Source organism: Coptis chinensis, chromosome 3 (assembly GCF_015680905.1).
Source record: "Coptis chinensis isolate HL-2020 chromosome 3, ASM1568090v1, whole genome shotgun sequence".
NCBI classification, from domain to species: domain Eukaryota; kingdom Viridiplantae; phylum Streptophyta; class Magnoliopsida; order Ranunculales; family Ranunculaceae; genus Coptis; species Coptis chinensis.
In genome coordinates this window covers 113373611-113400027 of record NC_141458.1, presented here as the reverse complement: position 1 = coordinate 113400027, position 26417 = coordinate 113373611, and the positions used below count along the sequence as shown (strand labels likewise).

Genomic DNA, 26417 nt, shown 5'->3' with positions numbered 1-26417 from the left:
TTGATCATTTATTTAATTTGAAATTTTATAGCAAAATGGGAGTTCTGCAAAAATAGATAAATCAGAAAATTAAGAATGCACCCAAGGAATTGGTGAATGATTTGGGCCCGTGTTCGTAATTCGATTTCGATGAGCCTGTGAAATGGATAGAAATTTGGGTCCACATCTCCTTTTGACTCCATACGTATTTGTTCACAAAAAGCAACGATACGTGGTTGTTTCACTGCCAATGCAATGGTGTATCGACGTATTGAGGAAAAAGTGGCGTCATGAGAAGGTGTCGAAACTTTCTGAAAGTACTGTTTTCGGATTATATTCTTTCAGAATTTCAATAATTTCAAAGTTTTAAGAAGTCCTATTCAAAATGCTAAAATTACTACAAACTAGCCCGAACATTTTTTCTTTTTTTTATTCATCGAGAATTTCAAAAACAATGTTTTTTTTTTTTTTTTTTAATAGGATTTGGGTTTGTCAATCCCCACTGATTCATTAAAAACGCAAATATACATGACTTTCTTTATCCTCCACAATTCTCTATAATAGAGGTACTAGAGGAGGTATAAAGTAGTTGTATCTTTCAATAGACTCAAGAGAAGCCAAGAAATCAATTGCTCTATTGCATTCTCGGTATACATGGATAAATTCTACAGAAAGAAATCTCGATGCAACCTCTAAAATTTCTACTTTGATGTTCCAGTATTTCCAAGGTGTTTGTTCCTTGTTAAGCAGTATGTGTACTGCCCGCATAGAGTCTGAAGCCACCTCGATTCTTTGTGCGCTTATTAGTTCACATCCTTTAAGTCCCACTAGAATGACATTCATTTCGGGTACAATACATTTTTCAGTCCTCCCGCTCCTGTGTATGCAAGTGCAACATCACTTTTGTTGTCTCTAATAATGCCGCCAATGCTTGCTTGAGCATCAGTGAGAGAGTGAGAGAGGCATCAGGGTTAATCTTAACCGCCCTTTCTCTAGGTTTTATCCAGCTGTATTGTTTCGCTCCATAGGTCACTGTGATACCTAATGTTTCCAAAAGATGGAATGTCTAAAATTTCAAGTTTCTCGAAAATACCAAATTTTCAGTTTCTCGGAATAATCGAAATTGGTATTCTGCCTATCTTATATTTTTTTCAAAACAAACGAAGGGCAAAGAGTGTAGCAGGAGCTACATTATACAGCGAACGCGCAATTTTTGTGGCTTTCATTTTCCATTATCTCTTAACAGCCAAAATAAAAAAAAAAAAAAATACACACACTGAAACTGAAACTGAGAGAGTGAAAAAAACATAGAAAAAAAAGGAATGGCGTCAGAGTCGATAAGAATATCGGCTTCTGGTTGTTCAACATTCTACAACTTCCAACATGCCACTTCTAAAAAGCCTCACTCTCTTCGACCCACTCCATTTCTTGCTCGTCTCACTCGCTCTTCTCTTGTTTCTCAACTCTTTGGGAATGTTAATATTAGCTCCAAATCTTCAAAGCTTTCTTTTTTACAAGAACAGAACAAGAGACTCTCTGTTGTTGCCATGGCTGCTACTGCTCAAGGTCTGCTTTCATGTGTTAAATCATTTCTATAGTAATATATCGAATATTCATTGATCAAATTACTTGAATTTGAGCTTCAATGCTCATTGGTAATTTGTATGATATAATATCAACATTAATAATGTTTGGCCTGAAAATTGAAACACTAGACAGTTTCATTATGTTAATATTTGGTTTAACTTATTAAAATTTACAACAAGTTATGGTATAATGGTATTGCCTAAGCACTTGGTTTCGCCATAGAGATAAGGATACTTGAGATTGTCTTTTCCTTTTTTTAACACTATGTAACATGTATTGATTCTGAACTATGCTAGTTCTGAATGTCAGACGGAAATGGATTTCAATATATAGTTTTGTTATGTATGATGATTTCTCGTGTTGCCGTGTTCTGTAGCTTAAACTACGCTAACAATGTACCCTATACTCCATGCAGCTTAAACGTAGAATGTGGTGGTAACTTGAATGTGATTTTACTAAAGATTGTTGATCTATATAGTTGTTACTGTCTTACGCCGCTGACAACAATATCTCGCTTTTTCTTTTGTCCAGAGGGAAAGCGTGCGGTGCCCTTGAAGGACTACCGTAATATTGGAATTATGGCTCACATAGATGCAGGAAAAACTACTACAACCGAACGAGTTCTGTACTATACTGGAAGGAATTATAAGATTGGTGAAGTGCATGAAGGAACAGCTACAATGGACTGGATGGAACAGGAACAAGAAAGGGGGATCACCATAACATCTGCTGCTACCACCACTTTTTGGGATAACCATCGAATTAACATTATCGACACTCCTGGACATGTTGACTTCACACTTGAGGTGGAGCGTGCTCTCAGGGTCCTAGATGGTGCTATATGTTTGTTTGACAGTGTTGCTGGTGTGGAACCGCAGTCTGAAACAGTGTGGAGACAAGCTGATAAATATGGTGTTCCCAGAATATGCTTTGTCAACAAGATGGACCGTCTTGGGGCCAACTTTTTCCGCACTAGAGACATGATTGTCACAAACTTGGGTGCTAAACCTCTTGTGCTTCAAATACCAGTTGGTGCAGAAGATAGCTTTCGAGGAGTCATTGATCTTGTCAGAATGCAAGCCATACTCTGGTCAGGAGAAGAATTGGGTGCAACGTTTGTGTATGAGGATATCCCAGATGATCTTCAGGATTTAGCTGATGAATATAGGATGCAAATGATAGAAACAATTGTTGAATTAGATGATAAGGCTATGGAAGGATACCTAGAAGGAGTTGAACCTGATGAGCAAACAATTAAGGCATTAGTAAGAAAAGGAACTATAACTGGCAGTTTTGTGCCAGTTTTGTGTGGCTCTGCATTTAAAAACAAAGGGGTTCAGCCATTGCTTGATGCAGTTGTAGACTATTTACCTTCGCCACTTGATGTGCCACCAATGAAAGGGACAGATCCTGACAATCCAGAAGTAACCATTTTAAGATCTCCTAGCGATGAAGAGCCATTTGCTGGATTAGCTTTCAAGATCATGAGTGATTCTTTCATAGGCTCCCTTACATTTGTTAGAGTTTATGCGGGGAAACTAAGTGCAGGATCGTATGTACTGAATGCAAATAAAGGGAAGAAAGAAAGAATAGGGAGACTGCTAGAAATGCATGCCAATAGCAGGGAAGATGTTAAGGTTGCTTTGGCAGGTGATATCATAGCCCTTGCAGGTCTCAAAGATACAATCACAGGTGAAACACTGTGCGACCCTGAGAAGCCTATTGTTCTTGAGCGTATGGACTTTCCCGATCCTGTCATTAAGGTTGCCATAGAACCTAAGACCAAAGCTGATATTGATAAGATGGCAGTTGGATTAATCAAACTTGCTCAAGAAGACCCATCATTCCACTTCTCTAGAGATGAAGAGATCAACCAAACTGTTATTGAAGGAATGGGGGAGTTGCATCTTGAGATCATTGTTGATCGGCTTAAGAGAGAATACAAGGTCATTGAATTTCTAAGCCCTTTCCATCAAATTCGACTGCTATGATTACTGTGCATTACATGGAATTTTATACTTAATTGTTGCTGACACGGCCTATGTTCCAAACTCTTGCACTTTTTTTCTTCTTTATATTTCAAAAGCACGTCTAACTTAAACAAAAATGACTTAAATAGAAATTTAACAGTTCCTACTTGAAACTCTTTTTTGTTTCTCATTCTTGCTAGCAAAAACAACAGTGGAGAGGACAGGTATATTTTCACTTGTAATGAATTTACAAAATTGTGTATTTTTTTCATTCTGCATCATCTTCCCATTAAACGAGTATTAGTTTTTCTTTTTAGTTTTCCTTAGAGCCGTTTGTGACTCAGGATCTCAGAGAGGCCACAGAATTTTCAGAGGCTTATTGTTTGTTTCACCAGTTTTGTAGATTCTACCTTTTGCAATGTGAAAAAATTATTTTTCGTACAACAGGTTGAAGCTAATGTAGGTGCACCACAAGTGAACTACCGAGAAAGCATCTCTAAGGTTTCAGAAGTGAAGTACATCCATAAGAAGCAGTCTGGCGGGCAAGGACAGTTCGCAGATATCACAGTCAGATTTGAGCCCTTGGAACCAGGGAGTGGGTATGAGTTCAAGAGTGAAATTAAAGGAGGTGCAGTGCCAAAAGAATATATTCCAGGAGTGATGAAAGGTCTGGAAGAATGTATGAGCAATGGTGTCCTTGCAGGGTTTCCTGTAGTGGATGTTCGAGCCGCATTGACTGATGGATCTTACCATGATGTGGACTCAAGTGTCTTGGCGTTCCAGCTGGCAGCACGAGGAGCTTTCCGAGAGGGAATGAAGAGAGCAGGTCCAAAGATGCTTGAGCCCATCATGAAAGTTGAAGTTGTCACACCTGAAGAGCATTTGGGAGATGTCATTGGTGACCTTAACTCGAGAAGGGGCCAGATAAACAATTTTGAGGATAAGCCTGGTGGCCTCAAGGTTTGTGAACTGGCTTTCTCTTTTTTTCCCCGCATATCGTTTACACATCTTTTTTATTCAGTCATGGAAGCTGCAGGTTGATGGTTAATCATTTATACCACTATTCATCTTTTTGTTGATTGATTTATAGTTTTGAGTAGACCTCTGTTTTATTAATGTTTTGACATTGTTTTTTTGCATGTAAAGCAAGCATTAGGTTCACTGCTCATCAGTATTGTTGCGCAACTTTCTTTCTGATGTACTTTATTTTGGATGTGCAGGTTGTTGATGCTCTGGTACCGTTGGCTGAAATGTTTCAATACGTTAGTACCCTACGAGGGATGACAAAAGGGCGTGCATCCTACACAATGCAGGTGGCCAAGTTTGATGTTGTTCCTCAACATATTCAAAACCAGCTCGCCACAAAAGATCAACCTGTTGCAGCGTAATGTAACTAATAATTTCCTTCTTGGCTCTAACATTTATACGGACCAGCCTCAATTTTTGTCTCTTCTCATTGTGTAAGATCCAACCCTTATATTTTGAAAATGCAAATACATGCTAAAAACCTGTTTTGGACTTTTTGTGGATACTTAATTTAGTTATTAACCCTGAAATGACTGGCAGGTGTAGCTAGGTTAGTAAAGTTTGTCAAAGTTGTTAACCAAACCGTGAAAATCTTACCTAACAAGACGCAATTATGATTGTGAGGACGAACTGTGACATTGTTCAGCACCTCTTGTCATACCGAGTGATCTCTGATTTAAAGAAGTGAATACACGTTTTTTCACATTATAAATTTCGATGATGGTAAAATTACTGTATTACTTACACTTGCATGATCATACTTAATTGTAATTTCTCATCAATGGAAATCAAAATGAAAGGTCTTCAAGAGTGATGATCTTTACCAGTCACGTTCTTAGTGTCTTCGAATTTAACAAACCAAAATATTTCTTCGAAAGAGTTTTAGGAAGGAATTCCACTAGAATAAATAGGTTGGAAATCATAATTCACAATTGCTATTGTTGATGCTATCAAGATGCTGTTAACCATTTTTCTATTATAAATAAGGAATTAAGAACCCAGTGGCCTAAAAGCATGACTTTCTTTTTTCGATAAACGGCATAAAAGCATGACAAACATTAAATGATGTCAGGGAAAAAATTAGATGAAGGAACTAGGTTAGGATTTCTGTAGGAAGACTTTTAGTTTAGCAGCTTGATGAAGTAGTTATAGAGGACCTCGTTTTCAGCTGCAAGTTGTTTTATAGGAAGACTTCATCATGTAATATCATGTACTAAATAGCATCCCAGTGCACAATATGGCCGTATACAAATGGCCTGTGACCACCTTAAAAGAATGTGAAAAGATCATAAGAAACTTTATTTGGTCAGGAAATCCCTCGGAAAGGAAGCTCATGACTTCGAGATGGGATAAAACATGCAAGCCTAAAGAGGAGGGTGGACTGGGTTTGAGAAAGTTTAAGGAAATCAATCTCTTGATGCTTCTTAAAATGGCTTGGAGCCTATCTCGATGTTTTTTAAAATGGCTTGGAGCCTATTGAATGATGAAAATGATTGGGCATGCTATATGAGAGGGAAGTACACTAACAGATTAGGTGAGTGGACTACTTATAAGCAGTCCACTATATGGTCAGGAATGAGGTGGGCGCTAGAAGAAGCCAAACCACACACCTACCACACACCGGTTGGATCATAGGGAATGGAGCCAGAATAAATTTGTGGAAGGACAACTGGACAGGAAATAATGCTCTTTCTGATGTCAGAGACATGAATGCATCCTTTTGGAGGCAAGGCAGGTCCAAGTTGAGTGCATGTATTGAGGACAATCAATGACACTTCTCTCCGGAGTTGAGTGAGATTCTTATCAGCGTTGGAGTGAATTCAAGTCATTTGCAAACACCCAACTCTAATCAAGCCGATTCCCGAGTCTGGTTGCCTACAACAGGTGGTATTCAGTGTGAAATTTGCCTTCGAAGCTATTAGAAACAAAGAAACTATTAAGACTTGGCATACTTTTCTATGGAAATGTAAGGTACACCCTAGCATCAAAGGCATTGGCTGGAAGATTTTACGGGGGTGATGCATACAAATGACAAGCGCAAAGGAAAATGTTTTAAAATTGTGTCAATGTGTTGTATGTGCCAAAATCATGAAGAAACTCAAGAGCACCTACTCTTTGGTTTCACGGTCGCACAAAAACAATGGCAAAAACTACAAAATTGGTTTCAGATTTGGGAGCCTGTCAGAACTATGAACGATAGGTTGATTGCATGCAAGGCTAGAAGCCCTCTCACTAAGGACATCTGGTCAGCTACATCTATTGCATGCTTGGTCGCCATTTGTAAAACAAGAAACAAGATTTTGTATGAAGATGGCAGAATCAATGAAGCCCATATACGGATTCAGGTGAAGAAATCAATTAAGAGAGCTCATGAGCAAACTTTTCACTCTATGGATAACACAACTCAGGACCTGGCAACTCTGCATGCTCTGTATCTATCCAACAAGCTCAGGAGAGCACCAATGCAAGGTGTTTGAAATGTTACTGGACTGCTCAAACTCAACACCGATGGCTGTGCAAGAGGAAACCCAAACCCTACTGGTTGGGCGGTAGTCCTAAGGACACACATGTGAAGTCATTGGAACATACATTGGAGGGTTTGGCATCACTACAAGCTATGTTGCCGAGTCGAAAGCTATAGTGCATGGAATTGAAAAGGCCATAAACATGGGTGCAAGTTGCATATAGGTTGAGTAAGATTCCACCGCTACAGTTAAAGCCTTTCAAGAGATAACATCCACTAGAAAGTTCGATCATATCACAATGGAACCAAGTGAAGTAGAAAGCTAACATCATTCTCACAAGCATTTGGAGAGAAGTAAACTTTGCTGCCGACCAGTGTGCTAAGAGATCGAAGAGCAACTTAACGCTGCCTGAAGGAGTGAATCAATGGTGGTTGAACATGCCTACTTTTGTGCGCAGGGTGGAAAGCCCTCCTTCGACATATTTTCGATTTCTGTTTTGAACTCGTATCTCTGTAAGGTCGGAGAGCCTACTCAAGGTTCTCACCAGCACACAATGTAACATTATTTCATTTTTGCTATCAATACAACCAATTACCCTTAGCAAAAAAAATAATATCCCACGTACATCTGATGTAGTAGCTACAAGTTTTGTTCTCAACTAGTCTACTACGTACTGTTCAGTACGAAATCAATTAGTCTGTTAGTTATGCACTGCCGAGGATGGAAAAGTACATAGCAGCCGAAGTGATGGAAGTGAACTCAAAGCAACAGTGGAGACAAGTGCTCGACAAGGATGCATGCTGGCAACAGGGACTAAAGCTTGGTGGCATGGCAAACCATTCTTCTGAACAGACGACGCAGCGGCAACCTACTACAGATCTCTCTATGTACATTTTTCCAGTTATAATCAAAATTACTTTTAAAAAAAAAAAAAAAAAAATGGAACTGAACTCAACACAAGACAGTGAGTCGAGATCTATTCGGAATACTTGGAACTAACCCTGAACATCCCTTAATGATTTTGTTGTTTAACAAAAAAACACAAGGAATGACGAAAGATATGCAAGCTTGCAGGGAATTATGGATTTATGTCCAAAGAAACACTGCCTCATTTTTGCGTAGTGATATAGAATAAGATACCATTAACTTTTTCAATATGACAAAACTGCACTGGCCTAGCATTATCGGTTGAAACAAAAGGAATCTTCTCTGAGGATCTAGCTAAATACAAGTTACAATTCAATAAGAAAAGGTAGCTTGATTGTTCATTTGAAGTAAGTTACAATCTTAGCCATAAAGAAGATAACCTTTTATGTCCATTATGTCTTCTGCATGTGAATATGCTTCTTCATCTAGCCCACATACTTGTCACGGGGTCTACTGTTCTTGTGAGTAGTGATCAGAAATAATTTCTTTTAATTAGAAAACAATCTAATATATTAAGTTATCTTAGTCTGTGATTTAATACTAACGCTTTCTGGCCGAATGATATATAAAAGAGAATTATTTTTACTCGTGTCGACAACCTTTTATAATGTAGGAATTTAAAGAAATCCATTAACAATATCATATATATAGTACGTGTACAGTCCTGAATTCTACTCTGCGAGGAAAGTTAATTACTTAATTGTCTTTGCTTACCTAGTTACCTGTAAACATTTCTAGTTAAATTTGAGCTAGAGGGGTGTTTTTGAACCAAGTATACGTAGTACATAGAAGTATAGAACTACTTTAAGATGCAGGCCGTAGAACTCAGCTTAGTTTATAGTTTTCAAATGGCAGCTAAGTTTCGCTCAACTTATATCATATCCTTTTTGGTAGGTTTTTAGTGGTGGAAACACCTATCAACTACTTGAAAGTTGAAACTTCCTTACTCTGATTCATATCCACCTGGAGTGATTTACATGTAAACAAGCACAACATGAATCTATTCTCCGGTTCATGCCTCAAGTAGAAACAACTTTTTATTAGGAGTTCTATCAATACTTTTGATTCCAGTTCTTTCAGTTCACCATAATTGAACTGGAATTCAACTAGATCAAAACAGATATAATATAACGTATATTTGGAATGAGCAAGCATGAATGCTTTTTGCTTCTAACGGTGTTCCATTCTATAAATGATAGCAAGTCTCGGTTCTCATTAGATGGATTCCAATACCAATAATAATATGCAGATTAATTAGCAGAACCATTATTATCTTCATGTAGTTCCTAGGAGTCTTGACAGAACAAATCTGTACGTGCATACATAACATACATAACCTACATATGAGCTGCTAAATTGACATAAACATATCGTTCTTTCCAGTTCAAGTATTCTCAAAAGTCTAAACTCGTATAATTAAGCGCGCAGCTCATATTTGTGGCTTCATCATATGATGAAGATGAATTACATTTCACTTCCAAACCTTTCTAAGACACAAAACCTTATTCATGAGTACACAACAAAATAAATAAGTACTTTTTAGTAGATGGTATATCGCACTAATTCAACCAAACACTACAGAGCTTCCGATAAACAAACGAAAAAAGCCAAGAGATGGAAAGTTTCTTAGCTAGGCACACTGGAAACCAGATGGGGCCTTCTTTCCACAGATGTTAAGCAGCAAACTGAGGGATATTGGAACATTAAGATTGATACCCAGTATGTTGGCTTTAATGGCGGTGCAAAGACATACTGCTGCTTCAAGGTCGGCGAGTCCTTGGATAAGTGTGCAACAAGGGGTCTTAGGAGGAGTGCCAACAACAGCACCAATCAAACCACCAAGCAAATTGGCACAAACACCTAGCTTCAAGGTATCCCTTGGGCAAGTACCCTTGGAAGAAGGCGTGGGGGTAGGAGATGGTTTTGGTGTTGGCTTTGGCTTTGGCTTTGGTTTAGGACTAGGAGGGTTAGGACAAGTTCCACAAGCAGCTACAAGGGTACAGAAGAGGATATTGACTGCAAGAAAAAGAGCAACTGATGCATAGTTCTTGGAAGCCATTTCTCAAACGCTACTGTTTATGGTACGTACTTAGTAGTAAGAGAAATGTTTCCAAGTGATGGAATGAAATGTGATGAACGGTGAGTATTTATAAGGGTCCAAGGAGACTAGGAGAGCGACTTGTTTGCATAATTTTTTAACAACTGCCAAAATAATGTAGATTGAAAAGGTTAGGCATGTGTATGGGGATTGATTTTAGGCTGGCAAAGATAGGTGTGAAACGCAAGTATATATTTGGAGGTATGTGATGGGTGGGAATTGATAAATTGCCACGGTGTAAGCTATAAGCAATAATTTAGCAAATAACAAAGAATTAAAGAGGGGATAGGTTCCGTTTACAACACTTTTTATACAACGTTTTATACAATATCTCTTGAAAATATGAATTAAGCATTGATTCTTTGTAGATATCATCTCCATGCACAAAAATTAAGCTCATTTGAAAACTACTAACGATGAGAAAAATTGCTCTCAACCTTGAATTTTTATCAACGTACGGTCCAGAAATATCGATTTTGTAACAATTTTTTGGCAAACTTAAAAATGTTTAGAGGACCCGATTTTTTATGGAGGTAATATCCATGGTGAGAACATCTTATCCATAAAAAATTAGCCCTTAAAACATCTTGAAGGGTCCAGTGGGGGGTATTGTATAAAAAGTGTTGTAAATGGAATCTGCCCCATTGAAGAGATAACACACAAAATTTATAGTAGTTCGGAGCCATTGTTGTTTCCTACGTCCACAGGAGAAGAAAGGTGGTGTTTATTGCTTGATAGTTCATTAGGGTTTATTACATGGATTTTATAACAACCGGTTGTAGTTGTTTCTAAAAGGTGGAGTCTTCCCTTATAGTAACAAATCTATCCTGATATATATCTCCGTAAAATCCAGAATGTATCAAAACCAATTTAGGGGCGCACACCCCATATCCTTTCTTCTCTCACACTCTCCCTCAAGTTGGTGCAAAGATATCCAACGAGCCCAACTTGGAGAGTATATCATGATTTTTTTTTCATTAAATATATCATGAAACTTTGATGCTGGAAGTCCTTTGGTAAAAATGTCTGCAAGTTGTTGGTCACTGCGAACAAATGAGGTAGTAACAATATTAGATTGCACCTTTTCACGCACAAAATAGCAGTCAACCTTAATATGCTTAGTTCTCTCATGGAACACTAAATTAGCAGTGATATGCATTGCAGCCTGATTATCACAATAAAATATATGTAGTTGGCAGATGCAAACCAAAACATAAATCCTTAAGAATAGCTCACAACAACATAATTTCACTGGTGGTAGAAGTCATGGCCCTATAATCTGCTTCAGCACTAGAACGAGCCACCACATTCTGTTTCTTAATTGCTCTTCTAAGTGACTACATTACCTCCTACAAAGGTACAATAACTAGAGGTAGACTGTCGATTAACTGGACATCCTGCCCAATCAACATCTATATAGGCAATAATAATGGATATGATGTATGCCCATTTTTCCGCATCCAAATACCTCTACTTGGCTACCCTTTCAAATATTCCAGTATTCTAGAAACTGCATTTATATGTTGAGTCTCTAGAGCGTGCATGAAGTGAATAACTGATAAAATCTAAATTACCCTTTTACCTATCTTAGCTAATTATGCTAGGAAAAAGTAAACTATAATTTGCAACTTTTGATATCAAAGTTCTACTCTCAATTATCATGCAATAAAACTAGAGTAAGAATTCGTTCCACTCCTAGTTGCTTAGAAAATACTAATTCCACTAGTGATTAACAATCAAACAACATGAGAGTAATGATTCTAATATGGTGAAAACTAATATTGAATATATTCTAAATTAAACTATGACAATTAAATAATAAGATGTGAATATGAAAAATGAATTAGGGAGATTTGAAATCCACCTTGATTAATCCCTAACATGCTAATATAGAGTTTCTTGCAACCCTAATATTTATGTTTTCACACAAGGTTCAACATAAAGGTTAGGTTTTTTTATCCCTAATTATTTATAGTATCTCTAGCCAACTAATAATTAGCATGAGAGAAAGCTGAAACCCATTCTCATGGTGAATAAACTACCCTCTAGTCTAGGTTTATTTTACTTATTGTTAAATAGAAAACCCTAGACTTGAAGCTCTTCAATACAACTATTCTATACTAACACATCAAGTCTTCATCAAACCCCTTTTATGGAGGTTTAGCTAAAGTTCATTAGACTATCATGGAATAAATCATAAGAAGAAGAAGACATAATTAAAGTACTACTTGATTAAAAATAACTTGAATAGTATTGATGGTGGCTAGACTAATAAAACATAAACTAGGTTAAACTAAAGAGAAGAGGTAAGAGATCTTTAGAGTTTTGCCTTAGTCCTCTTTATATAGAAGAGGTCTAGATTTATAATTTCGTGCATGGGCTTTGGAGCTATGTTTTGGGCTACTAAATCAAGCCCAAAACCTAATTACTTAAGTCCAAAAAGGGTTTCTCTGTTGGAAATTACTGCAACAGCTTTTTCGTCCACTTTTGCTTCTCTGATTGGATCAAGATCTGAACCATTAGAAATCACTTTTCGAGCCGGTCGTTTTGACATATAATAGGCCCAATTCCGAGGTCTGAGTCCAAAGATACGGCATGCAGAAGTTCTGTTGACTTTTATACTCTATTTCTACCTGCGTTGACTTTGACTTTTTAGCTTTGACTGGACTTTAAAAATGTTTTTTTTTTTCTTGAAACTTAGGCTTTAACCATATAACTTCTTAGCAACCAACTTTTGCTCATTTCTCTTGCAAAAATGTCATATTTCTTCACATAATTGACTCCAAGACCTGAAATACACAAAAGTACGTAAACAACACTAACTCTTATTTATTATAAACATAATTGGTCTATATGTAATATTATTAAGGGATTAAAACTACAGTTTTGAGTTCGTATCACTAACCAATTAAGCTCACTGCATAAGAAACATCTGGTCGGATAATAGTTAAATAGATCAGTTTGCCAACTAATCGCTGATACTGACCAATGCCAGTAAAAAGAGTACCGGTGTTGTCTAACTTGACTCCATTGTCAGTTGGAGAATCAGATGGTTTTATCCCCAAATTTCTTGCTTCAAGTAAAAGGTCCAACACGTACTTTCTTTGATTAAGAAATATGCCCTTTTTTGAATAGGCAATTTCGATCCCTAGGAAGTACTTCATAATCCTAGATCCTTGATGGCGAACTTCTTGTGTAGTAGATCCTTGAGCTTAGAAATTTTGATATGGTCATTACTTATGATAAATATGTTATCAACATAAATAAAAACAACAACCAAACTAGACTTGCTAGATTTAACAAATAATGATGGATCAGTATCACTCCACTTAAGACTGGTCATCATCACTAACAGAACTGAGCTTGGCATACCACGCTCGTGGAGATTGCTTGAGTCCATAGATATCATTTTTTTTTAACTTGCATACTAATTCAACCTTAATTAGCCTCCTTCGGATATCCAAGTGGAATGCTCATATATAATATACACTAGTTTTTTAAGATCGTCGTGCAAGAATGCATTTTTAACACCCATCTGAAATAATTTCCAATCTTGATTTACTGCTAGAGATACAAGCTAAGAACTCTAAACGTGTTCATCTTAATTAGCAACTGGTGCAAAAGTCTCATTGTAGTCTTGCTCATATGTTTGGGTGAATCCCCTTGCAACAAGTCGAGCGTTAGGCCTCTCTAAAGAACCATCACTATTGAACTTGTTTTTGAACACCCAATGACAATCAACTATTTTCTTTCTGTAAGGTAGCATAACAATCTCCCAAGTTTCATTCTCATCTAGAGCATGAAATTCTTCTTGCATCGCCTTTCTCCAGACTGGACGAGAATTAGCTTTTCTAAAGTATGGTTCTTACACATCATCAACTACACTCAATAAAGCATGATGAAATCATGAAGTGATATTGGCATACGTTATATACTTCTGTAGAGGATATGAAACATCATGCAATGAATAAAAACTCTAATGGATCATTGGAGAATACCTCTCTATCAGACTTATAGTAATCCTTGAGAGTTACTGAAGGTTGTCTCTCTCTTTCAAATTGTTGAGGAACTTGAGGAGCTTGAGGCTTAGGAAAGGGGGTCATTGTTCTTTAGATGAGGGCGGACACCCCTCAGTATGGACAGAACCAGGAACACCTGCAATGACAAGAATGATTTTTGCAGCAGGAACAATGAGTGGTACAATTAGCCTCAATTACTTTTGTAGCAAATTCAATAACCTCTGCGACAAGAACAATAACTTCACCAACTGCTGGGAGAGGTGCCAAATCAGATAAACACTCCACCTGGGACTGATTCCTAGGCACAGCTGGAGCTTGAAAAAAAAATTCAGATTCCACAAAACGTATATCACGAGAGACAACCAGTTTTTTTGTCACTGGATTGTAACATATATAGTCTTTCTGTGTTGAAGAGTAACCAAAGAAGATACATTGAGTAGCCCGAGCATCAAATTTATCTCGATGAATTACTTGCTGATGCACATATTAGACACACCCGAAAACTCGCAGATGAGAAAGGTCTAGCTTCCTAGTTTTAAACACTTCCAATGGTGACTTAAAACCAAGAATTCGACTGGGAAGACGATTAATCAGATATGCATAAGTTAAGATGCCATGAGACCAGTATTACTTAGGAACATTCGTGCCAAGCATAAAAACACGAATGGTCTCTAAAAGGTCTCTATTTTTCCTTTCAGCCACGACATTCTGTTGTGCCAACACACAACTTGTTTGATGGATTATCCATCCCCTGGCTACGAAGGTACTTAGGTAATAGTCCTTCGGAAAACTCAGTACCATTGTCAGATCTAAACATCTTGATTTTAGCACCAAACTGATTAGTAACAATCTTATGAAAATCTTTGAAAATAGTCACAACCTCAGTATTTGATTTCAACAAATATAATTAACCATGTAGCACGAGATTTATCATCAATAAACAACACAAAATACTTACAACTATCATAGGAATTTGGAAACAGTAAATGAGTTTGTTTAGAGAATTGACAAACATCAATATAATAAAAAACGAAAACAAAATTGACAAGACACGACTTGATGGATGCCCAAGTCTTTTATGCAAAATACGATTCTTAACTAAACCACTAGTTTTACTACGAGAATTTAGCAAATAGAGCCCATTTGAATAAATTTATTTACCAATCGTCCTCTTCGACTTATTTCAATCCTGAAAGACGAAAAAGTTATGAGAAAAAATGACATCACAATTTAAGAAATTTGTAATTTTTCCAACAGATAGAAACTGAACAGGAAAGGAAAGAACAACAAGAGCGTCACTATTGGGACTTTGCTGCAAAAAATTCACTTGACCACTACTTAAAATAGGAAAGGTACGGTGGATCCATTGGTCATGAAGATATTATGTTTCCCTGTCTTGGATACAAAGTTTTGGATAGAGGAAGGACAATTAGCCATATGATCAGTAGCCCCTGAATCAATTATCCATGAATTACTATTTTTTGGCATAGTAAAATAGGCGTGTAAATTACCTGACACATAAGTTGAAGCAGACATACCTTTGCTATAGATGGAATTTACTTAGTGAGTTGTTGGAGAATTTGACTTAACTGATGACTGATATCTAAGTTGGAGATTGATGTCGATCTCAGCTACGTCAACATGATCTTTCTTGGACGGTTCCCTTTTGAGGTGTGGATGCAATTCCCAACAACGGTCCTTGGTGTGCCAATTTTTACCACAATGATCACAGTGAGACGGTTCCCTTTTTCCATTAAGATGAAAGACGCCTTTTCCTTTTCGAATACCTGTGACTTCTTTCGAAAATCGTTTTCTGCAAGCAGAACAATAGATTCAAAGATTAGAGACTTCAACTCAGAGTTCATGGTTTAATTTTCTTCCTTGTTTTCTCTTGCTGAATAGTTGCACAAACAGCAGCAAGTAAGGGAATAGTGTTTTCAATTAGAATTAATATATTGCTCTCCAGATTTTTATATTATGGTTTTAGACTACAAAACAATGTGTAAATTTTATCCTTTTCAACCCGTTTCAAAAGTGTCTTAGCATTTGTGGTGTGTGGGCGATATATGTTTAATTCATCCCATAATTTCTTCAGATTCCCAAGGTGTTCTGTAAAGGTTGTCGCACCTTATTGCAAAACACCAATTGCAAGTTGAAGTTCAAAAACATAGGCATAATTGTTCTGGTTTCCATATAAATCTTAAATTGAATCCCACATCTCCTTTGCAGAATCAAAAAAAGTAAAATTTTCAATAATAGTTGACTCCATCGAATTGAGCAACCAAGATCGAACAAGCTGATCATTAGAAACCTAATTATCATATTTGACATCATTAATGGTAAGACACTCCTTTGCACCATTAACAAACCCCAGTTTCTTTTTGCTTCCCATAAATAAAGTAACAGCCCTAGACCAAGGTATATAATTTGTTTCATTCAACATAATAAATTATAGTTTCCAACCGGGATTAGATTCAGTCTCTGTTGTTACAACAAATTTTAGATTTGGATTTGTCATAGCAAGTTTTTAGATTTAAGTAAGAAAATATTGATTAAGAGAAGAGATTAAATGATCCGCTCTGATATCATGTAGCAAATAACAGAGAATTAAAGAGATAATATACAAAATTTATAGTGGTTCAGAGTCATTCTTACGTACGTCCACAGGAGAAATAAAATGTTTATTGCTTAATAGTTCATTAGGGTTTATTACAGAGATTTTATAACAGCCGGCGGTAGTTGTTTCTAAAAGGTGGAGTCTTCCCTTATAGTAACTCATCTATCCTGATATCTCTGTAAAATCCATAACGCATCAAAACCGATTTGCGGGTTCAAGCCACTTATTCATTTCTTCTCCTACAAATAATCTACTTCATTTATTATCTTAGCTTATATTAATTTGTGCATGTTGCTACAGACATATATACCTGTTTGTGTCCGGCCTTGCTATGGTTTCCATATTACAGAACTAATGATTACCTAAGTAAGAATAATAATAGAAATTACTCATTTACTATCATATCAGTCATAGGTAAGTCTAGAAGACTAGAACTATCCAAGCACACGTAACCCCGTGTATGAACAATCAACTAAATTTCTTTCGAAGAAGGTTACTGAACAACTTAAAATGACATTTCTTTTAAGGACAAAGATTTAGCATGAATTTCTTCCTTCATGTTTTTTTTGGTGAAGTTTTTCTTCCTTTATGTCACCTTCACTTTATGATGAGTTTTAATTTAATAATTTGACATTAATGGAGATCTCTATATATTTAGATCAGCCAATTGAAGTGCAGCTAAGTTGGACCTGAAGACATTTTTGAAATTGAAGGGACATTTTATGGAGTATTATCGATCAATAGAAGCACATGCAGTGCAAAAACAAACCACATAAAATGATCAAGGAAATGATATACCTGTGCTGATCGAGGGGGAGTTGTTTTGAGTGGTTCGTGCTTAATGAAAGAGTGGACCACTTAAAAAGTGTTTCCATTTTTTTTTTTTTTTCGAGAATAACCATTTCCTAAAAAGTGTTTCCATTTCTCCTTCATCAGCACTTACTCACTTAATTAGCATTAATCAACAATTTGTGCTTACTGGGCTGAGTTGCTTTAAATACATTCGGAATACCCATTTTCAGCACACAGTTCAGCAATTTAACCAAGAGAGAGGTTCTATGGACATGTTTTATCTTAACACCTAAACAAATTCAAAATCGTTAGGGTATTAATAAGTTTTGGATCAAGCTAATTTTTTGTAGATATAATCTCCTAATTATTCTAAACATTGTCACAAATAATCAAAAAATTCCAAACTTGCCAAATGTAGTTAACAATTTACAAAATTTGGCTAATTGTAAACCATTCATTTTCACCATTTTTGATACTATATTTGGCTAGTTTAGAAATTTTTGATTTTTTTGATTATTTGTGACAATATTTAGAACAATTAAAAAATTATATCTACAAAAAAAAATATTAGTCTAATCCAAAATTTAAAAATGTCTTAATAATTTTAAATTTGTTTACGTGTTAAAATAAAATATGTCCTTAGAACCCTCCCTTTAACCAAACACCTTTTCAGACTTTTTAGTCAGCAACCAGAACTAGCGGTCGTCATTCAGCACATGGAACAAAAGCGCCAGGAAATCATGTAACATCTGAATAGTGGTTGCAATTTTAATTTATTCGAAGTTCAATGCAATTTCAGTTGTTCAATTGCTATCATTCTTGGTTGACTAGATAAACCATGTCATTGGCCGTATACCAGAAAATTATAGTCACAAACAAAACAATGGCATTTATGGTTTGCGATTGCTTGAAGTCGATAAAAAACAACTTATTGTATTTTGTTCATATTAGCAGACAATGTAAAATGCGCTTGCTTGCAGATTAGGATACTAGGCAGGGACAAATTTTGTGAGATGGATGATGCTTAGAATGGACGATACTTCATACCTGTGTCCTCTATTCCAAATTTGTGAGATGGATGAACAATAGTAGTAAATTAATAATTTCTTTGGAATTCTTCTAAAAAGAGAAGTTACGTCATTTTGAAATCTATTATCACATCCCGAATTTCTAAACAATTAAAAAAAATGAATATTTGAAATATAAATATCTCAAACATCACTTGGTTCAATTGTCTAAAATCCAATTTATGGAATTGGATACAACACATGTCAAAACCTAAAACCCACATCATAAAAGAATCTTAACAACAAAAATAATCTCCAAAATTTTCTTTATTACTTTATAAAAAAGTCTATCTTCCGTCCAAATAAAACATCAAACCACTCTAAGAATAACAGGTCTTCAACATCGTATTTTCAGGTCATATGAAAAGAAAACTATGTTATTACATACTTCCAAAACAGACCTAACAAAACTAACAGACTGCTCCAGGCAAGAATCCAATCACACGCCGCGGTTCCACTGCCTTCCACCTATGTTCCCAAGAACACACCCACGTTACCAAAACAAAGCAAACATGGGTCAGCAAAATGGAATTTGCTGGTATGAGTAAATTAACCACAGATAAACATTATCATACTTTAATTATCCAAACAATCACTTTATATTTTCTCATAACTTAATCATTCTCAGCTCGGAAGACAGGTAGTTCCGTCATTTCAACCGACATAGTTTCTTCCCAAGCAAAACTTCCATTATATTAACTCATTCAAATAACTCGTTTTGATATCTAAATCATTTAATTAAAACTTACCGATATCCACTGCTATATAAAGGGTAGGGGACCGTCCCCAAGACAAAATGTTATTAAGTCCTACCCTCCTGCAAAAGAAAGTTAGAACTTCTATATAACCTTTGTAGATATTATATTAGGCATTCAAAAGTAAACCCAAACACTCGCATAATCAAATAATACAACTAATCAATTTCTTTTCTTATACACTTACCATTTAGTGCCTATATACCTTAGGTCATTCCCGTCACATTCAAGGAATACCCAACCCTACATTCTTGTACACTCAAGGAACACAACTAACCCGCAAGGCGAATACCTTAGTTCCTCTCTAGGGCAGTCCAAAGAATATGGTCATTCATGGTACATTCAATGAATACCCGGGTCATTCATGGCATATTCAATTAATACCCATAGATAACGCTAACGGGCCATTTATGGCATATTCAATAAATGTCCATCTAACCTATGACATCAACAGTCATAAAACTAAATTCTAAAACTTGAAGCGTAGAGAGTTCTAAAAGGTTGCGATAAATTTATTTACGCATTATTGAACTTTATTGTATATATCATTTCAGAGAACGAATGAGTATCTTGATAAATGTATTTTTGGTTTACGCGTTATTAATTTCATGGATGTCTAAGTATCATAACGTTGCATATCATAAAATACTGCAAAATCACAGAGTAGTTAATACACGTACACATGTATATATAGAAAGGTCTTAGCCTAAAAGCCAAGCATGCTAATAGCCCTAGACCTATCTTAATATCCCAAATCATAATCCGAGTTAAAAGGTCAAATTGGGTCAACTGGTCAAAGTCAACCCTGGTCAACAGTCAACTCTGGTCAACAGTCAACTCTGGTCAAAGTCAACACGTTATTGTCAAAGTAAAACTGTTGTTTCCATATTCAACAGGTTCAGGGTCATAGCCGTGATTCATGGCTAAGGTCAATGTGCATGGCTCATGGGCTCATGACTAAGATAATGATTCGGACCCAACTGGCCAAGCCCAAACCTCAGAACCCGAAAGTCTAAACATTGAAAGACCCAAAAAAAATCTATTTTAAGTCCTATGGACTGGCCCCAAACAATATTAGAAACTGGCCCAAAAACTTCAGACTGAACTAGCCCAAAACACAAATGAGTTCGGCCCGAAAACAAATGGGAGAAGGCCCAAACAAAACAAACTAAAATTGGGCCCAAAACAAAACAAAAATAGAAATGGCCCAACATAACTAATGTGGTCCGGCCCCTAACAACTTAACTAAAATCCGGCCCAAACTAAATTAGATTTCGGCCCACACAAAACCAAAAGGTTTAGGCCTAAAGCCCAACCGAGATTTACTGTTCATCTTCTCCAACCTTCTTCCTCCACCACCAGCCACCAAAAATCGGCCACCACTCCTCACTTCATCAAACCGATTTTACTCCTTATAAAAAACCAAACACTTTTAATAAAAACAAAAACCCCCAAATCATTCAATCCCTATCTCCTTCAAAACTAGATCTAAAACTTTTACTGCCGCCATTAATGGCTTCCGCCACCTTTCAACAGCCCCCATCCACATTCCAACATTCACACATACATCAACAACCCACCAAATCAAACAAAAACCGTTCAAACCATTTTAAAAACGCATAAAAACCCAAGTCCCAGTATCACAGTAATGGCAGTAACGCCATTAACGCCTCCCTCCGAGCTTCACTGCCCCGACATCATGCACTACACAACCCAATATACCACAACACTTCAACCATAGGAGTTTACAAACCAAAACAAAGAATTAAATTATACAAAACGATTTCTGTGGGCTGACGCCATTGACGTCTGTCGAGATTCAACAGTTTACCCAATTTTAACAAAGTTTCGACAATTTAATTACAAATCCGAAATTCAACAAAGTTTAATAATACAAATGGCACGAAGTCCAATACAACAAGATAATGAAGAAGATATATAAAAACGAAACCTATATAACCGATATACGAAAACTATAACTTTCGGTGAAATAGCAAAAATAGCTACTCACCTTTAGCGCGCTCCGACTATCAGCCAGCTACCAGGAAAAATCTTCCTTTTTTGTTGTCAGTAAAACTTCTCCCGGTGTTTTTGACCAACCCTATTCTGTTTTCTGTTCTGTTCAAAACAAAACCCTCGAAATAGGGAAGAAGGTTTATCCCATAAACCCACATCTCCTATTTCCACTAACACTTATCCTATTTTATTTTATCTATTATCTATTATTATTATTATTATCTTTATTATTATTATTATTAGAAAAATAAAAGAATTAAAACACAGGGTGTTATATCTATCGAGCTGTAATTTGCCAAATTGGTCCGACTATGTTTTGATTGATCACCATACAATCGAACTGATTCGCGTACACAAAACACAGTAACCGAACTGACCAGATAATGGAGACTCTTAACTATAACATATTCCTAATTGAATCAGTAAAAATGTAAATACACCCCAAAAAAAACAACTTGGTCATCTTTACTGCCTGCATCAATTGGCACACACTAATATTTTAGATTTTCATGGTGCAACTCTTCTGCATTCATCCTCTTCTTGTAGCTCTTCTCCATTCATTTGACTTTATTACTGTGCACAGAAAAGCAGGTAACAGGTAAAAAGATGTAAATGGTAACTACAACTATACTCTATTCATCAAGTGAAAATATGATGAGAAGTTCAGCTAGTTAGCACTTGGCTGAGGGTGTAAGTTGCAGAAGTCTACTGAATTGAGAGGCAATATAAATGAGAAAAATAAGATTGGCAACATCCTCCAAAACTCTCATTTATAAGTTGATCTTTATTCTTTACTTACAAAAGAGTAGAAATCATATATCCACAGCTTCCAACTCCTCTTTTTCTTCCCTTCATCTCTTATTCTTCCTCTGGGCTGTTTTCTTCTTCTTGTACTTCCTCAGTTCCTCTTTGACAATCTCTTCTTCCATGAAGGTACTACCCTCTTCATGCAACACTAAAAGAAACAGAGAGAAACTACTCAGTTGTGGAGGATTTATTTAATTATCATCAATGCCTTTAAGTCATGAACACTAGTACAAGCTCTACCAACACCCAAGACACTAGCGCACTATGTATCACTAATGAAAAAAATAAACAGTTGCAACTCTTTGGGGCAACGGGCAACCAAGTCAAAACCAATAATTAGCTATTACTAGTGCGGCTTTCGTCTACAAATATAACTATATAAGCATTTACAAATTAGAAAAACTTCCTAATGACTTTCGTGCGGTCGTGCCACATTATGGAACGTATCATGATGATATTTGACGCGCCGAGTCTCCGAGTTGGTGGTCGTGCGTTGTATACAAGAGGCGTCAAACATCGGCATCTTATAATTTTTGAATATATTAGTGTATGACAGTAAACCAGTGGTCCGAATTTTCCAATATAAGATCACCAATTTTTCCATTTTCTTTTAACTTTAAAGTAATTATTTTTTTTTTCGATAATAACTTTAAAGTAATTATTATGTATGCAAACATGTTTTTTTTTTTGCATATTAATTTTATGTATGCAACATTTTTTTTTTTTTTTTTGGTTTTGCAGAAATATGACAATCTCAAACTGAAATCTGCAAATGGAAATCATCACACCAGCATGACAAATTGACAATGCATGGCATTCTCTAATATTTATTTTTTTTCTTGAAATGTTTCAAAACAAAATGTGTCGAATTCATGAAAACTATTGTAAATCTTGAGGAGAGTTGAAGTAGGCCAAAAGCCCAACAAGAGGAGCATTTATGTAAGTGGTGGGTTCTGATTGTACAAATAGCTTTCTCGAATCAGGATATGTGTCATCTGGTAGTGGGCCTCCAACAACAGCTCCTGTTAACTCATTAGGATTGGGCTTGTTGCTCTGAAAATATAGCGTCCCATCTTTGCAACCAAGGTGTTCTGGATGCTGCTCCAGCGATGGTAGTGAAGAACCTCTGTGATGTATTTTCTCAGGAAACTTGTCTCCATATCCCACAATGTATGACATGTTCATTGGATTATCGCCAAGGATGTAGTCTACCTATATCAACCAAGCCAATGGATCATCAAGTCAGTCTGCTTCTGTAATAGTCCACCTAAACTGATAATTTTTTTTTTGCTGGTGAACTTGTATTGGTCGAATATAGTTATTTTCTCTCTAATTACTATAAGCATTATGCATTGAGTGTTTATTAATTCATAGTGCGTGTGAGTCGAGTTTCAAGTCAACCAGTGAACCGGACAACTAACTAATTACCTGTCCATTGGCAATTTCTATAAGCCTTTGTGAGCCCGTGGCCTTGCCACCATCACAGTCAACAAGTTTATAATTGGCGTGATTCAAATAGCGAGCGTAAATAAGCAGGAGAAAAGAAAGAGCAGTTGGATGTTGCATGTTGCTTCCCCCCTTTTTGAACATAAGCCCACCTGATATCCACCGCAGTGCAAAATAGGGTACATTTCTGTCAGACGACTTTTAAATAATGGTCCACACAAAACTTATATTATATCGTCTAGCAAACCCTATCCAACTCTAGATATAATGTGAACGTTTTTGAACTATGATTCAAAGTTTCAAACAGTGGCCAAGTTCATGATTAAAGAAAACCTGGTGAGTATGTGACGTCTATGGTGGATGACTCAGGAAGCACGGTACAAACGAAAGCATCAGCTGCTGTTCGGAATGTATTGTTGGCTGGAGCACCCTTCATTATCAAATCCTATATTTACAAAGACCGAAAAAAATAAAATTAAAAACATTCCTTTAATAGAAACAAGAGATTGGATAATCTTGTGAACGAGAAAACAAAATTTAAATATAGAAGTCGGTTAGGATTAAGAGCTGGTACCCTCATGGCCTCATGCAAAACATTTTACAGGATAGACCTGAGGATTCAAAGAGATAGTCTCATAGTCCTCGTGTAAAAACATGTGATGGTAAATCCCGACCATTACTTTTGCATTGAATTACACGTAGAGTGCGTATCTCAAAGTTCAGAAGAAACCTTACAATGAGAAACGTACTCTCACGTTGAGATATTGTAAGCGTGCCCGAAGTATTCTAACTCTGTAATCTTACACTTGCAAGAAGAACAAAGAAGCCAGCGTGCTTGTCATCCCAACCAAATTCACCAATTTTGTCATTCTCCCGACTGCTACCCAATAAGTGAACGTTCTCCACTACATAGTCCCAATAGCTTTGGTTTTTGGAAGCCTTATATAACCATGCCGCAGCCCAAAGCAATTCATCCTAAATGAGGAACAGTAGACATTTAACAATTTTGTGAGGCAAAAGACCAAATTCAAGTTCCATAACCCTGTCTAACTTGAACAGCCAGAACATGTGATTGAACAACGATTTATTATACAAGAAGAACATGTACAGGGCCAATCGAAAAATAGGAAAGTAATTATTAGATAATATGAAATCATAGGAATCATAAATTATTTTAATATAAATTGAAAAATGATTACAAATCTTAACCGAAAAAAAAAATGAAATAAAATAATGAAAACAAAGATGAATTTATTAGAATCTAAGTTACATTGACACGGATATGTGTCCGAGCTGTATCCTAAACGGATGCAGAGGGTGACACGGGGAAATATAAAAAATTGAGGTGTATTACATACAATATATATTCGTGCGTGTCTGTGTCTGACACGAACACGTAGATACGTATCCGACATGAATTATATTTGAAATATGGCGTGTCCATATAACATAGATTAAAATCATTAGAACTTCTAACACTTGAAAAAAGATATTACGAAAATGAGGTTACTAAAGAAGATTAGTGAACAAAAAAATTTACTAAACAAGAAATTATTATAACCAACAATGGTACGTATTATCACCACACTCCTAACTTCATTTATGGTTTAAAAAAAAAGGTAACCATGAAACTTTCTAATAAATTAAAGAAAAAATAAATAGGATAAAAACATTAATTGAGAATTGATAATAGGAAAAGTAATCACAAGTATACCAAATTTATAGAAATTCATTAAAACTTTTAATTGTGGTAAAGACAGATTAAGTCTTCTACATATGACTAGAAAATTTTCTCAGTGATGAGACTTACTTAATTAGATTGGGATGATAGTATGACACATATTTTTAAGCATATACCGAGTCTCTATAAAGCACAGGCCTCAAAGGCTAGTATAACAAACTTACAAAAGCTCAGACCAATCATAGGCAATTGGCAACAAGTGGAGAGTCCTGATTTCTATGTACTAGGTCTTCAACAATAACAAAAACCAAGAAACTAAAATCACACGCATACACACAAAAGAAGACATTAGCAATTTATCACATGAAAGTACCTGATAACCGCTAAAGTCACAGTAAAAAGGGCAAAGCCAATACCCAAGACTATCGTTGAAAGATCCACGGTTTTTGTCTGCAAAGTCAAAAACCTATATACAAACATGTAAGGAACTTGAGATGTTGACACATAAATCTCAAGAGATTATAAAAAAAAACAATATGTTCTTACAAACCTGAATAGCTCTTTCTAAAAGTTGTTGAGAGTAATCAGGATTAGATGTTTTAAAGATTATAGAAGAAGCCGCAAGAGCAGCAGCAGTCTCGGCAGAAACCTCTGAACCAGGATTCTTGTCACTAACAAAAAATGATGTTCGTTTCGTGTCCATGTCCTCTGGCCTCTGCCAACATGAATGGTCACTGTAAGGGTCACCCACCATAACGTATACCACATTCTTAGTGCTTGTTGATTTTAATAAGTAGTCCGTGCCCCATTTTACAGCTTCAGTAACATGTACTAGCTCATCTGATCCCATGGAATTACCAAATTCTACCACACTCCATGCCAACACTGTTGTCGTGAATGCCATTGGAAAATTAAATTTCACGTTATCACCAGCATCGTAATATCCTCCGGTTAAATCCACCTACATAATTTAAGAATGGCGAAACAAAAAGTTATTTTAGTTTAAAACAAAACATGACAAATGCATTATTTGGAACTAATTACTAAGATTGACAACCAGTTTGAAAATTCAAACTGAGACTTTATTCGGTCAAGTACATAATTTTAAAGAACTAAATTTGGTCAAGTATGTATATATAGAAAATAAGGGGAGGCATACTCCAAC

General features: G+C 36.1%; 2 protein-coding genes, 1 long non-coding RNA gene and 1 pseudogene across 3 annotated transcripts; 1 reads left to right on the top strand and 3 right to left on the bottom strand.

Annotated features, from left to right (window-relative positions):
* Positions 1-1160: 1160 nt before the first annotated feature.
* SCO1 (Translation elongation factor EFG/EF2 protein) lies at positions 1161-5056 on the top strand. Its single transcript, XM_086596151.1, has 4 exons — positions 1161-1545; positions 2098-3512; positions 3984-4496; positions 4757-5056. Exons 1-4 carry the CDS (start codon positions 1302-1304, stop codon positions 4922-4924), a joined length of 2340 nt encoding a protein of 779 aa, XP_086452277.1. The 5' UTR covers positions 1161-1301; the 3' UTR covers positions 4925-5056.
* A 4287-nt stretch (positions 5057-9343) lies between these two features.
* On the bottom strand, positions 9344-10086 carry LOC147513136 (lipid transfer protein EARLI 1 pseudogene; annotated as a pseudogene).
* An 11523-nt stretch (positions 10087-21609) lies between these two features.
* Positions 21610-22466, bottom strand: LOC147513135 (uncharacterized). The gene is made up of 2 exons (XR_015215220.1): positions 22118-22466; positions 21610-21891 (listed from the first exon to the last, which is right to left on the bottom strand). It is a non-coding gene; the product is annotated as an uncharacterized LOC147513135 (long non-coding RNA).
* Positions 22467-23004: 538 nt separating this feature from the next.
* Positions 23005-26171, bottom strand: LOC147513134 (endoglucanase 8-like). The gene is made up of 6 exons (XM_086598863.1): positions 25803-26171; positions 25626-25718; positions 24376-24546; positions 23905-24016; positions 23554-23723; positions 23005-23337 (listed from the first exon to the last, which is right to left on the bottom strand). Exons 1-6 carry the CDS (start codon positions 26154-26156, stop codon positions 23005-23007), a joined length of 1233 nt encoding a protein of 410 aa, XP_086454989.1. The 5' UTR covers positions 26157-26171.
* Between the last annotated feature and the right edge of the window lie 246 nt (positions 26172-26417).

Excerpts from the sequence above, each read along its gene's own strand:
- SCO1 (XM_086596151.1), top strand. The coding sequence starts at position 1,302 with ATGGCGTCAGAGTCGATAAGAATATCGGCTTCTGGTTGTTCAACATTC. Across the intron at positions 1,546-2,097 it reads CATGGCTGCTACTGCTCAAG|AGGGAAAGCGTGCGGTGCCC; the intron begins GTCTGCTTTCAT and ends TCTTTTGTCCAG. Across the intron at positions 3,513-3,983 it reads GGCTTAAGAGAGAATACAAG|GTTGAAGCTAATGTAGGTGC; the intron begins GTCATTGAATTT and ends TTCGTACAACAG.
- LOC147513134 (XM_086598863.1), bottom strand. The coding sequence starts at position 26,156 with ATGGCATTCACGACAACAGTGTTGGCATGGAGTGTGGTAGAATTTGGT. Across the intron at positions 25,719-25,802 it reads TTTTAGAAAGAGCTATTCAG|GTTTTTGACTTTGCAGACAA; the intron begins GTTTGTAAGAAC and ends GTTTGTATATAG. Across the intron at positions 23,724-23,904 it reads AGACGTCACATACTCACCAG|GTGGGCTTATGTTCAAAAAG; the intron begins GTTTTCTTTAAT and ends GGTGGATATCAG.